The 14,189-nt window shown below is 41.1% G+C and overlaps 1 protein-coding gene across 1 annotated transcript in view; it reads right to left on the reverse strand.

Moving 5' to 3' along the window:
- Nucleotides 1–14,189, reverse strand: part of SRRM3 (serine/arginine repetitive matrix 3) — a 352,152-nt gene that overhangs the window by 95,107 nt on the left and 242,856 nt on the right. Inside the window, 2 exon segments of the mRNA XM_053707414.1 lie at nucleotides 1,393–1,487; nucleotides 13,058–13,142. Of these exon segments, the coding sequence (XP_053563389.1) occupies nucleotides 1,393–1,487; nucleotides 13,058–13,142 (180 nt within the window).

Below are 14,189 nucleotides of genomic sequence, written 5' to 3' on the forward strand. Positions count from 1 at the left end.
TATATGGTCAATTATTTATTTACAATATTTACTTTTATTAATTGTAAATGCACTTTTTTTTGTTTGGTGCGGTTTTAAAACAAAATTAAGGCTGTGGGTTTCTATTAGAGGGACTTACAATATCTTCTTATTCATTATTTTAACAGTACTGAAAGTGTAAAGCATGAACCGCTCCCTCGCACATTGTGCATAGAAGTTCAAATGAGATTGTACCTTTTTGACTGGGTTTTTATTGGGGACTTTCCTTTATGCATGCTAAGTCCAAACACAGTCACGACAGTGTGTTTTAAAGTACTTGTGCCTACATTATTAACCCCTAAATAGGATTGTGCCTTTGTGAATGTTAGTTCTATAATGTAGGTTCAAGCACTGTAAAGACCCTGGTCTCGAAAAGGTTTAGAAAAGTCTCTTTAAAATGTATTGTGATCATTGAGAACTTTTTAAACCATAATATAAAAAGGGCTTTTATTGAGCAGCTAAAAATGCCTTTGTGGGTCTAGAAATAGCTGAAAATGTACAATTGTGATTGTGCTGAATAAAAAAAATTGGACAGAAAAAGAGAGTAAAAGGCCTCAACCAATAGATTGTGATCAACTCCTATATTAGTTGTTTAAATATTGAAGAAATAATGGTAACGTTTTAGCCTCTGTAAAGTAATGGGTGCCACTATGTGGTAACTATGAAGGTTTATAGGTCTGTTCTCCTTATATGATCTACTCTGATGAGGATATTGAAATATCTCACAAGGATTAATGTCTTTTTACATATATGGCCCCTTTCTGTTGGTGATGTCAATACTTATTGCACTTGTTTTTATTTCACAGGGGATATATGGGTGGAAACTAACAACTTTGGCTTACATTTTAATGAATTCCTTTAAACACAGAGTAAAAACTCAATGCACTTCTGAAAAGTAGTGTAACAAAAACCTAACATGCCTTGGTTATTGTCTTCCCCTGAAAATGTAGTCTCCATTCACTGGCAACCTTTAGAGCTATGCTATAAGGCAAAGCAAAAAAAGCATGATTTTGCATGTAAACATATATACACATGGCCAACAAAACTGGAAAATGAAGTGCAAAATAAAAAATTAAATGTAATACATTATTTTAATGAAAGATCAAGTTATGAAGTCCCTCACTTGAATGAATCAATATTACAGATATTAGTCAGTAATGTAAATCAAGACAAACACAGTCTCATTATATTATGGTGCAAGATTAGAGTGGCATGAGAGAGTGCAGTTAGAGCCCTTGGGTGCATACTGAGCTGACAACTGGTCTTGTAAAATAGACCCTAAAACACATTCACTCCCTTAGTGAATCTCAGCCATTGAGCTGCCTATATAGGCACACCTTCTTATTAACTAGTAGACAATGCACTTAACATTACCTGTCCCTTTTGTGCTTTTTGCCACTCTTCTTTTTCTTTTCTTTGCGTACTGGGGAAGAACTATCACAGCTGTAAATAGAAAAAAAGTCATTGTCCTATACCTGCATAAGCACTGAGCAGGTTATCACAAATCTTAAATTGAAGACATAATTACTAGAATCAGTTACCCGGGGTGTTTTGTATTAAATCGTTTATTAAAGAGACATGAAACCCAAGGTTCTTCTTTAATTATTCAGCTAGAGAACACAATTATAAAAAAAGTTTCCAGTTTACTTTGATTATCAAATTTGCTTCATTCTCATGTTATTCTTTGTTGAAGGTAGCTTGCACATGCCTGAAGCCCTACATGACAGGAAATAGTGCTGCCATCTAGTGTTCTTTCTAATGTATAACATTGTTGCAAAACTGCTGCCATATAGTACTACAAACACATGCACGCGCCAAACCTTACATCCCTGCTTTTCGAAAAAGGATAACGAGAAAACAAAGACATTTTGAAAATAGAAGTAAATTAGAAAGTTGTTTAAAATTGTATGTTTCTGTGAATCATGAAAGAGTAAATTTGGGTTTTATGTCCCTTTAAGTTTGAATGGCACCGTTCCTCAACATTATAAATCGTTTACATTATAATACATCACATTTTCATTTTAAAAAATATTTTTGGGAAAAGCAAAGATTGGTGGTTGATTTTAGTCTCACTGCCAATCCAGAATATAGTTTTACCATTTAGTGAACTTTGTGATATTTAAATAATGATTTCAATCCATCCAAACTCATAATAATTGAATCAATCAGAGCTTTTGATATAGAGGTAGATCTAGACTTTGCAATTTGGGGGTAAAAAAACATAATTTATGCTTACCTGATAAATTCCTTTCTTCTGTAGTGTGATCAGTCCACGGGTCATCATTACTTCTGGGATATTAACTGCTCCCCTACAGGAAGTGCAAGAGGATTCACCCAGCAGAGCTGCATATAGCTCCTCCCCTCTACGTCACTCCCAGTCATTCGACCAAGGACCAACGAGAAAGGAAAAGCCAAGGGTGAAGTGGTGACTGGAGTATAAATTAAAAAATATTTACCTGCCTTAAAAACAGGGCGGGCCGTGGACTGATCACACTACAGAAGAAAGGAATTTATCAGGTAAGCATAAATTATGTTTTCTTCTGTTAAGTGTGATCAGTCCACGGGTCATCATTACTTCTGGGATACCAATACCAAAGCAAAAGTACACGGATGACGGGAGGGATAGGCAGACTCTTTATACAGAAGGAACCACTGCCTGAAGAACCTTTCTCCCAAAAATAGCCTCCGATGAAGCAAAGGTGTCAAATTTGTAAAATTTGGAAAAAGTATGAAGCGAAGACCAAGTTGCAGCCTTGCAAATCTGTTCAACAGAGGCCTCATTCTTGAAGGCCCAAGTGGAAGCCACAGCTCTAGTAGAATGAGCTGTAATTCTTTCAGGGGGCTGCTGTCCAGCAGTCTCATAAGCTAAACGAATTATGCTACGAAGCCAAAAAGAAAGAGAGGTAGCGGAAGCTTTTTGACCTCTCCTCTGCCCAGAGTAAATGACAAACAGAGAAGACGTTTGTCGGAATTCCTTAGTTGCCTGCAAGTAAAATTTTAGAGCCCGGACTACATCCAGGTTGTGCAGTAGACGTTCCTTCTTTGAAGAAGGATTTGGGCATAAAGAAGGAACAACAATCTCTTGATTGATATTCCTGTTAGTAACTACCTTAGGTAAGAACCCAGGTTTAGTACGCAGGACTACCTTATCCGAATGAAAAATCAAATAAGGAGAATCACAATGTAAGGCTGATAATTCAGAGACTCTTCGAGCCGAGGAAATAGCCATTAAAAATAGAACTTTCCAAGATAACAACTTTATATCAATGGAATGAAGGGGTTCAAACGGAACGCCCTGTAAAACATTAAGAACAAGGTTTAAACTCCATGGTGGAGCAACAGTTTTAAACACAGGCTTAATCCTGGCCAAAGCCTGACAAAAAGCCTGGACGTCAGGAACTTCTGACAGACGTTTGTGTAACAGAATGGACAGAGCTGAGATCTGTCCCTTTAATGAACTAGCAGATAAACCCTTTTCTAAACCTTCTTGTAGAAAAGACAATATCCTAGGAATCCTAACCTTACTCCAAGAGTAACCTTTGGATTCACACCAATGTAGGTATTTACACCATATTTTGATGTTTGAAGGGACCCTGTATCAGAAGGTCCTGTTTCAGAGGTAGAGACCAAGGCGGACAGGATGACATGTCCACCAGGTCTGCATACCAAGTCCTGCGTGGCCACGCAGGTGCTATTAGAATCACTGATGCTCTCTCTTGTTTGATTCTGGCTATCAATCGAGGAAGCAACGGGAAGGGTGGAAACACGTAAGCCATCCTGAAGTCCCAAGGTGCTGTCAGAGCATCTATCAGGACTGCTCCTGGATCCCTGGATCTGGACCCGTAACGAGGAAGCTTGGCGTTCTGTCGAGACGCCATGAGATCTATCTCTGGTTTGCCCCAACGTCGAAGTATTTGGGCAAAGACCTCCGGATGAAGTTCCCACTCCCCCGGATGAAAAGTCTGACGACTTAAGAAATCCGCCTCCCAGTTCTCCACTCCCGGGATGTGGATTGCTGACAGGTGGCAAGAGTGAGATTCTGCCCAGCGAATTATCTTTGATACTTCCATCATAGCTAGGGAGCTTCTTGTCCCTCCCTGATGGTTGATGTAAGCTACAGTCGTGATGTTGTCCGACTGAAACCTGATGAACCCCCGAGTTGTCAACTGGGGCCAAGCCAGGAGGGCATTGAGAACTGCTCTCAATTCCAGAATGTTTATTGGCAGGAGACTCTCCTCCTGACTCCATAGTCCCTGAGCCTTCAGGGAATTCCAGACGGCACCCCAACCTAGAAGGCTGGCGTCTGTTGTTACAATTGTCCAGTCTGGTCTGCTGAATGGCATCCCCCTGGACAGGTGTGGCCGAGAAAGCCACCATAGAAGAGAATTTCTGGTCTCTTGATCCAGATTCAGAGAAGGGGATAAGTCTGAGTAATCCCCATTCCACTGACCTAGCATGCACAGTTGCAGTGGTCTGAGGTGTAAGCGTGCAAAGGGTACTATGTCCATTGCCGCTACCATTAAGCCGATTACCTCCATACATTGAGCCACTGACGGGAGTTGAATGGAATGAAGAGTGCGGCAAGCACTTTGAAGTCTTGATAGCCTGTCCTCTGTCAGGTAAATCTTCATTTCTACAGAATCTATAAGAGTCCCCAGGAAGGGAACTCTTGTGAGTGGAACGAGTGAACTTTTCTTTTCGTTCACCTTCCATCCATGTGACCTTAGAAATGCCAGCACTAACTCTGTATGAGATTTGGCAGTTTGAAAGCTTGAAGCTTGTATCAGAATGTCGTCTAGGTATGGAGCTACCGAGATTCCCCGCGGTCTTAGTACCGCCAGAAGAGCACCCAGAACCTTTGTGAAGATTCTTGGCGCTGTAGCCAATCCGAATGGAAGAGCCACAAACTGGTAATGCCTGTCTAGGAAGGCAAACCTTAGGTACCGGTAATGATCTTTGTGAATCGGTATGTGCAGGTAAGCATCTTTTAAATCTACAGTGGTCATGTACTGACCCTCTTGGATCATAGGTAAAATTGTCCGAATAGTCTCCATCTTGAACGATGGAACTCTTAGGAATTTGTTTAGGATCTTTAAGTCCAGGATTGGTCTGAAAGTTCCCTCTTTTTTGGGAACCACAAACAGATTTGAGTAAAACCCCTGTCCCTGTTCCGATCGTGGAACTGGATGGATTACTCCCATTAACAAGAGCTCTTGTACGCAGCGTAGAAAAGCCTCTTTCTTTGTCTGGATTGTTGACAATCTTGACAGATGAAATCTCTCTCTTGGAGGAGAGTATTTGAAGTCCAGAAGGTATCCCTGAGATATTATCTCTAGCGCCCAGGGATCCTGGACATCTCTTGCCCAAGCCTGGGCGAAGAGAGAAAGTCTGCCCCCCACTAGATCCGATCCCGGATCGGGGGCCCTCAATTCATGCTGTTTTGGGGGCAGCAGCAGGTTTCCTAGTCTGCTTGCCCTTGTTCCAGGACTGGTTAGGTTTCCAGCCTTGTCTGTAGCGAGCAACAGCTCCTTCCTGTTTTGGTGCAGAGGAAGTTGATGCTGCTCCTGCTTTGAAATTACGAAAGGAACGAAAACTAGACTGTCTAGTCTTGGCTTTGGCTTTGTCCTGAGGCAGGGCATGGCCTTTACCTCCTGTAATGTCAGCGATAATCTCTTTCAACCCGGGCCCGAATAAGGTCTGCCCTTTGAAAGGTATATTAAGCAATTTAGACTTAGAAGTAACATCAGCTGACCAGGATTTTAGCCACAGCGCCCTGCGTGCCTGAATGGCGAATCCTGAATTCTTCGCCGTAAGTTTAGTAAGATGTACTACGGCCTCCGAAATGAATGAATTAGCTAGTTTAAGGACTCTAAGCCTGTCCGTAATGTCGTCCAGAGTAGCTGAACCAATGTTCTCTTCCAGAGACTCAATCCAGAATGCCGCTACAGCCGTGATCGGCGCAATGCATGCAAGGGGTTGCAATATAAAACCTTGTTGAACAAACATTTTCTTAAGGTAACCCTCTAACTTTTTATCCATTGGATCTGAAAAAGCACAGCTATCCTCCACCGGGATAGTGGTACGCTTAGCTAAAGTAGAAACTGCTCCCTCCACCTTAGGGACCGTTTGCCATAAGTCCCTTGTGGTGGCGTCTATTGGAAACATTTTTCTAAATATCGGAGGGGGTGAGAACGGCACACCGGGTCTATCCCACTCCTTAGTAACAATTTCAGTAAGTCTCTTAGGTATAGGAAAAACCTCAGTACTCGTCGGTACCGCAAAATATTTATCCAACCTACACATTTTCTCTGGTATTGCAACTGTGTTACAATCATTCAGAGCCGCTAACACCTCCCCTAGTAATACACGGAGGTTTTCCAGTTTAAATTTAAAATTTGAAATATCTGAATCCAGTCTGTTTGGATCAGAACCGTCACCCACAGAATGAAGTTCTCCGTCCTCATGTTCTGCCACCTGTGACGCAGTGTCTGACATGGCCCTAATATTATCAGCGCACTCTGTTCTCACCCCAGAGTGATCACGCTTACCTTTTAGTTCTGGTAATTTAGCCAAAACTTCAGTCATAACAGTAGCCATATCCTGTAATGTGATTTGTAATGGCCGCCCAGCTGTACTCGGCGCTACAATATCACGCACCTCCCTCTGAGCGGGAGATGTAGGTACTGACACGTGAGGCGAGTTAGTCGGCATAACTCTCCCCTCGTTGTTTGGTGAAATTTGTTCAATTTGTACAGATTGATTTTTATTTAAAGTAGCATCAATACAGTTAGTACATACATTTCTATTGGGCTCCACTTTGGCATTGCAACAAATGACACAGGTATCATCTTCTGAATCAGACATGTTTAACACACTAGCAAATAAACTTGCAACTTGGAAATACAATTCAAATAGAATAATATTAAAACGTACTGTGCCTTTAAGAAGCACAGAAGATCTATGACAGTTAAAAATTAATAAATTGAAACAGTTATAGCCTCAATCCTTGTAAACAACACAACTTTAGCAAAGGTTTAATCCCATTAGCAAAGATAACAATTTCTGAAAGCAGGAAACAAATTACAGAATAAAAGTTTTTATTTCAGTCAAACTATAATTCTCACAGCTCTGCTGAGAGAAATTACCTCCCTCAAAATAAGTTTTGAAGACCCCTGAGCTCTGTAGAGATGAACCAGATCATGCAGGGAATACAATGAGTTGCTGACTGAAATATTTGATGCATAGTAAAAGCGCCCCTCCCCCACACACACAGCAGTGAGGGAGAACAGAAACTGACAGAAAAAACAGATTTAAGCAACTGCCAAGTGGAAAAATGGTGCCCAAACATTTATTCACTCAGTACCTCAGCAAATGAAAACGATTTTACATTCCAGCAAAAACGTTAAACATAATCTCTAGTTATTAAACAGCTTTATGTCTTTCTTACAGTGTAATTCTAGTGAAGTACCATTCTCCCAGAATACTGAAGTGTAAAGTATACATACATGACATTATATCGGTATGGCAGGATTTTCTCATCAATTCCATTGTCAGAAAATAAAAACTGCTACATACCTCTATGCAGATTCATCTGCCCGCTGTCCCCTGATCTGAAGTTTACCTCACTCCTCAGATGGCCGAGAACAGCAATATGATCTTAACTACTCCGGCTAAAATCATAGCAAAACTCTGGTAGATTCTTCCTCAAACTCTGCCAGAGAGGTAATAACACACTCCGGTGCTATTTTAAAATAACAAACTTTTGATTGAAGATATAAAACTAAGTATAATCACCATAGTCCTCTCACACGACCTATCTAGTTGCTGGGTGCAAGAGAATGACTGGGAGTGACGTAGAGGGGAGGAGCTATATGCAGCTCTGCTGGGTGAATCCTCTTGCACTTCCTGTAGGGGAGCAGTTAATATCCCAGAAGTAATGATGACCCGTGGACTGATCACACTTAACAGAAGAAATGTTGACCACAAAGAGATAAGCACTGATGAAGGATTATTATTATTTTTATCGGTTATTTGTAGAGGGCCAACAGATTCCGCAGCACTATAAACATAGGCGGTATACAAGGTAACATTTATAGGGATAAATGGGTAGAGGGCCCTTCCGAGAGTGGCACTGTTGTAGTCAACTCTTATGAAGGTGATCTGCAAACAGTTGGACTCTTAGGCTTTCATGCTAAGGGGGTTCATGGCGTAGTAATGGAGGAGAGGAACTGGTATTAGGAAAGGTTAGTGTAGGTTGTATGCATCCCTGAACAGTAGAGTCTTTAGGGAGCGCTTGAAGCTTTCAAAACTAGGGGAGAGTCTTGTGGAGCGAGGCAGAGTTCCACAAGATGGGAGCCAGTCAGGAGAAGTCCTGTAAACTGGAATGTGAGGAGGTAACATGAGAGGAGGAGAGTAGGAGGTCGTGAGCAGAGCAAAGGGGACGGGAGGGAGAGTATCTGGAGACAAGGTCTGAGATATAAGGGGAGCAGTGCAGTTGAGGGCCTTGTATGTCAGAGTCAGAATTTTGTGTTTAATCCTGGAGGCAAGCGGGTCTATTTATCAATCTCCGAACGGAGCTTGATGACCCATGTTTCTGGCGAGCCTTCAGGGATTGGCAGAGAGATGCAGCAGATGAAAAGCAACGTGTAAGGAAGATGAGTCTTGCAAAGGCATTCATTATGGATTGTAAAGGAGCTAGGTGGAAGCTAGGAAGACCAGAGAGGATGGATTTGCATGCGGGAAAGGATGAGAGAGTGGATTAAAATCTTAGTTGTGTCTTGTGTAAGGAAATGTCTAATTTTAGAGATGTTTTTTTAAGGTGGAGGTGGCAGGATTTAGCCAAGGACTGAATGTGAGGAGTGAAAGATCTGAGTCAAATGTGACCCCAAGACATCAGGCATGCGGGGTAGGGGTAATGATGAAGTTGTCGACAGTTATAGAGATATGGGGGGGTGGAGATTTTAGAAGAAGGAGGGAAAATAAGGAGCTCAGTTTTGGAGAGATTTAGCTTAAGGTAGTGAGAGGACATCCAGGAAGATGTGAGAAAGACAGTTAGTGACATGGGTTAACAAGGAAGGAGATAGGTTTGGTGCAGAGAAGTAGATTTGGGTGTCGTCAGCATACAAATGACATTGAAATCCGTGGGACTCTATTAAGGAACCTAATGAAGATGTGTAGATTGAGAAGAGAAGGGGACCGAGGACAGAGCCTTGCGGTACCCCAACAGAAAGTGGTGACGGGGCAGAGGAAGCCCCAGAGGAGGCTACACCAAAGGTACGGTTAGACAGGTAGGAAGAGAACCACGAGAGGGCTGTCTCAAAAATACCAAATGATTGCAGGGTTTGGCGCAAAAGAGGGTGGTGGACAGTATCAAAGGTTGCAGACAGATCAAGGAGGATAAGCAGAGAGAAATGGCCTTTGGTTTTTGCTGTAAGTAGGTCATTAGTAACCCTAACGATTGCTGTCTCTATGGAGTGATGGGGGCAAAATCCAGATTGCAGTGAGTCAAGGAGGGAGTTTAATGTAAGTAACTGGGATAGGTGTGCATATACCAGCTTTTCAAGAAGCTTTGAGGCAAGAGGAAGTAAGGGAATAGGGTGGTAGTTGGATGGGAAGGTTGGATCGAGAGAAGGTTTTTTTAAAGATGGGTGTGACCAGTGCATGTTTTAGAGATAAGGGAAATATACCGGTGCTGAGGGAGAGGTTGAAAATGTGTGTGAGTATAGTGGTAAATGTAGAAGAGAGGGAGGGGAGTAGCTGTGAGGGGATGGGGTCTAGGGGACAGGTAGTGAGGTGAGCGCACAGTATAAGAGACTGGAAGTATGTTGGGAGCTGATTTTGTTTTTGATGGAGTCAATTTTGTTGTTGAAGTGGCTGGCAAAATCTTGAGCTGAGAGAGAAGTTGTATTGGGAGGTGGGGATGGGCGGAGAAGAGTATTGAAAGTGGAGAACAGATGTTTTCAGTTAGAAGAAAGAGTAGAAATAAGAGTAGAGAAGTAATGTTGCTTATAAATGTTAAGGGCAGAGTACTAGGAATTCAAGATGAACTTTTAGTGAATAAAATCAGCTGAACTCTGATATTTTCTCCAGTGCCGCTCACCAGTACTGGAACATCTGCATAGGTACAGTGTCAGAGGAGTGTGCCAGGGCTGAAGGTAAGTGTTTATTTTCCAAGCTATAGTAGGAGGGGCCAGATTGTCAAGGACGGAGGGTAGAATTATAGTGGCAGATAGATTGGTCAGGGCAGGAAAAAGAGGAGATGGATAAGAGGGGAGGTTCAAGAGAACTAGCGAGCTGATGCTGATCTAATGACATAATGCTTCTATGAAGTTTGGTGTAAGGGGTAGAAGGAGGGAGAGTTGTAGGAAGGAATGAGATGTTGGTCAGAAAGAGGAAAAGGGGAGTTTGTGAAGCCTGAAATAGTGCATCGATAGCTAAAGATCAGATCAAGGGAGTGACCATCTTTGCGAGTGGGAGAGTCAGTCCATTGTGACAGACCGAAAGAGGAAGTGAGTTGCAGAAGTTGTTTTGCAGAGGAGGCAGTGTGATTCCATGAGGGATGTTGAAGTCACCAAGAATAAGGGCAGGAGTGTCTGAGGAAAAGAAATAAGGTAGCCAGGCAGCAGTGGGAGGAGCCAGTGGGGCGGTATATGACTGCAACACGTATAGAGAGGGGAGAAAATAAGCAAATTATGAGGATTTCGAATGAGGAAAATGTGAGGGAAGAGATGGGTTGTTTTTGTTGAAAGGTGCAATGAGAGGAAAGTAAAATACCTACACCACCTCCTTGTCTATTACCAGAAGGACTCCTCTTCTACAACATATTCCTGCCTTTATTTTATTTTTTTTAAACTCCCTCTACCCTTCTTTAACAATCCCCTTGGTCTGCATAGAATACTGAGTATGACATTTTTGTTGAATGAAGTTTTTTTGTTTTTTAAAGCGCATAAGTGCCACAGTATTTTGTAGTCAACATTCGGATATTGCTGTTTCTGCCTGCACCCGGCTTAAGTGTATTTCAAATTGGAGTAATTTTCCAATTCTTTTATGCTAATGAAAAAAGCACTACCTTGCAAATTCAGGGCATCTAGCACTTTTGAGGCTTGGGATGCTACGGCAGTGAATTGGGGTGAACAAAACCCCCTAGAGTTGACATCTCTTTAGTATATGCCAGTATATCTCAGATTTCTCATAACATCTGTGTTTCCTACATCTGTTGTTGCTATACAGTTTTAGCAACAATCATCTTAGTACTATCACAAAACTAATATATCTCAGATGTAAATAGGGATTACATGTAAATTATATCATACAGATTAGCATTAACCCCTCCATGGTATGGCACAATCAGAATAGGGACACAACATTCTTCTTTTCATTCTACCCACATTTGATTATTTAATTACGACACTGACCAGAAAAGGCAAACAACGATAAAGACAGGGATCTATAGTTTTAAGAAAAAAATGAAGAAATTACACAAGGATTAAGGCATCAAAATACGTATGGATGACAATCCCACTGGTCTGGCAATGGGTTCCATGGGTCAGCGGTCTCTTAGAAGCAAATAACGTGTGGTTGGTAGAAGGGTACCCATTTTGCATATTGCCATAGGTGGGTCATTGTGGAAAGGGGACCATTCGAGAAGATCCTATGACTGCTAAAAGTTGCTATGTTGTAGAATGGGCTTAATTGTTATAACCAGGAATTACAAATATATTTTCACAGAATGATGCCGACATAATTTATCATTGTCAATTTGCTGCAAGTGCTCACTATTTTGAGAGTTGTCTCTCCAATGCAAAATGTTATTTTATGGTACTCATTCATTAAAATCTTTAAGACACCTCCAGAATAAAAACAGGTTGCTTAATGCACAGAAAGCCACCCATAGTTTAAGTTTCAGTTTGGAAGACAACATGCAGTAGACTGCAAACCGCCATGAAACACTTTTGTTCAATTGGATTATATCCCACTAAACTATGCTGTTTGCAAGGTCTAGCACTTAAAATCAGGGAAGGGCAAGAGTCAAGGAGGTCTGTGGGAGGCATTGTGTGTGTTCCACTGGCCAGAGTCGTGGCAGTTGGGTTTGTGTGTTTCATGGATGGAGTCAGGTTGTGCAGAGGCAGAGTTTCAGTTATTAAGTGGACAGAGATAGATTGTCCAGGGGCATGACTAGTGAGTATTTGTTTTGAAAGGAAAGTGGTGGGAGCAATGGTTTAGCTTCCCCCTAAGCCCAACTAATGCTTATATGAAACAGACAATGCCAGCTGGCCCTTTGCTGCATGTGGTTCACACAATGAGCATGCAACTTAAAAGACTCTTCCCCATGAAAACTGCCAATATAATGTCCTTATCAAGGTACAATGGCTTGGTAAATTGGAGCAAGTATTACAATTATTGTTTAAAGGACAATTAAATACAATTGAATTGCAGAATCAACAAGTGCATACAAATAAATGCAGTAGCACTTTGGCAGACCCCTGTATCATTTGACAGCCATCAGCCATTCACAGACTCATCTACATGAATTTTTGCACCTGCTCAGTACTAAATGGTGCCCAGAAGATTTGCTTATTAAAAGACAGGACAAAATATAACAATTGAAGTAATTTGGAAAGTCTCTTAAAACAGCATGCTCTACCTGAATCATGAAATTTTAATTTTGACTTTAGTGTGCATCTAAATGTTGCTTAGCAAACTGGTTTGCAGTATTTTGTAGATGAATGTATTTCCAACTGTAAGCAGCTTGAAGGAATTACAATGTACTGCAGCTTAGTATTTAATCTTCAGATTGATGTGCAACCTGTTTACTGACTGACATCTCTGGTCACTATTTATGCATGTCCAGAGATAGCGATCTAGTCATTCTTCTATAAAACTAATTACAAGAATGAGACTACTGCATTGCAGTGCCATTTAATTGCTTTTAAATGTTGTTAATTTGTCATGAGCATCTCCTGGTGGCTTGTGGCCCAGCAGGTTAGTATGATTAAGTACAAATACAAGGCAAAGCTTGTGGGACAAATCTAGAATCCACTCACCGGCTTCTTTTGTGACCGGATTTCTTCTTCTTCCTTTTCTTCGGTGGCGGAGAGCCTGAGCTGCTAAGCTTTCGTTTAGACCTGTGTAAAAAAGTATTTGTAGTTATTTTAAAGGAACAACTGAATAGTAAAAAAGAAAGAAAAGTAACAAAAAAAACATTAATTACATATTAGAAAGACTGCTAAAGAATATAAAACACGGAGGTCTAACTTTACACACTTACTGTAATTTTCATGTGATAAACAGACAAACAGATAGACAGACATATACTTATATATATATATATATATATATATATATATATAAATAAATAGACAGATACATAGATAAATATATAGATAGATAGGCAGACAAATAAATACACAGCGAGACAGACAGATCTATATCACTCAATCTCCTATTATAAGGTAACAGTTAAAAATAATAATCAGATAATTTTTACAGTGCTAAACATTGCTCATATCAAGTGGTGAGTTATGTGTTGTGTGTGAGTGCTAAAAACGTTAGTGCGACTAGAGACTTGACGTAAAGGGCTAGAATAAAAGTACATGAAAGGACATGCAAAACATAATAAAAACACAATTTATGCTTACCTGATAAATTTATTTCTCTTGTGGTGTATCCAGTCCACGGATCATCCATTACTTGTGGGATATTCTCATTCCCAACAGGAAGTTGCAAGAGGACACCCACAGCAGAGCTGTAATATAGCTCCTCCCCTAACTGTCATAGCCAGTCATTCGACCGAAAACAAGCCGAGAAAGGAGGAACCATAGGGTGCAGTGGTTACTGTAGTTTAAATTTAAAAATTACCTGCCTTAAAATCAGTGGCGTCACTAGGGTTGGTGTCACCCGGTGCGGTAAGTCATGGTGTCACCCCCCCCCCCACAGAAAGCAGACACACACAAAAACACAGGCAAACACACATACAAACACTCAGACACACTTAAACACATACTCAGATGCACACACAAACACTCGGAAACACACTCAGACACACACACAAAAACACACACACAAAAACACTGAGACACACAAAAACTCAGACACACACATACAAAATATGTAAACTGCACTGCATTAATTAGGAAGCTCATGCCTAGAGCTGCTCCCTGGCTCAGCAGAAC

Source organism: Bombina bombina, chromosome 3 (genome assembly GCF_027579735.1).
Source record: "Bombina bombina isolate aBomBom1 chromosome 3, aBomBom1.pri, whole genome shotgun sequence".
Taxonomy (NCBI): domain Eukaryota; kingdom Metazoa; phylum Chordata; class Amphibia; order Anura; family Bombinatoridae; genus Bombina; species Bombina bombina.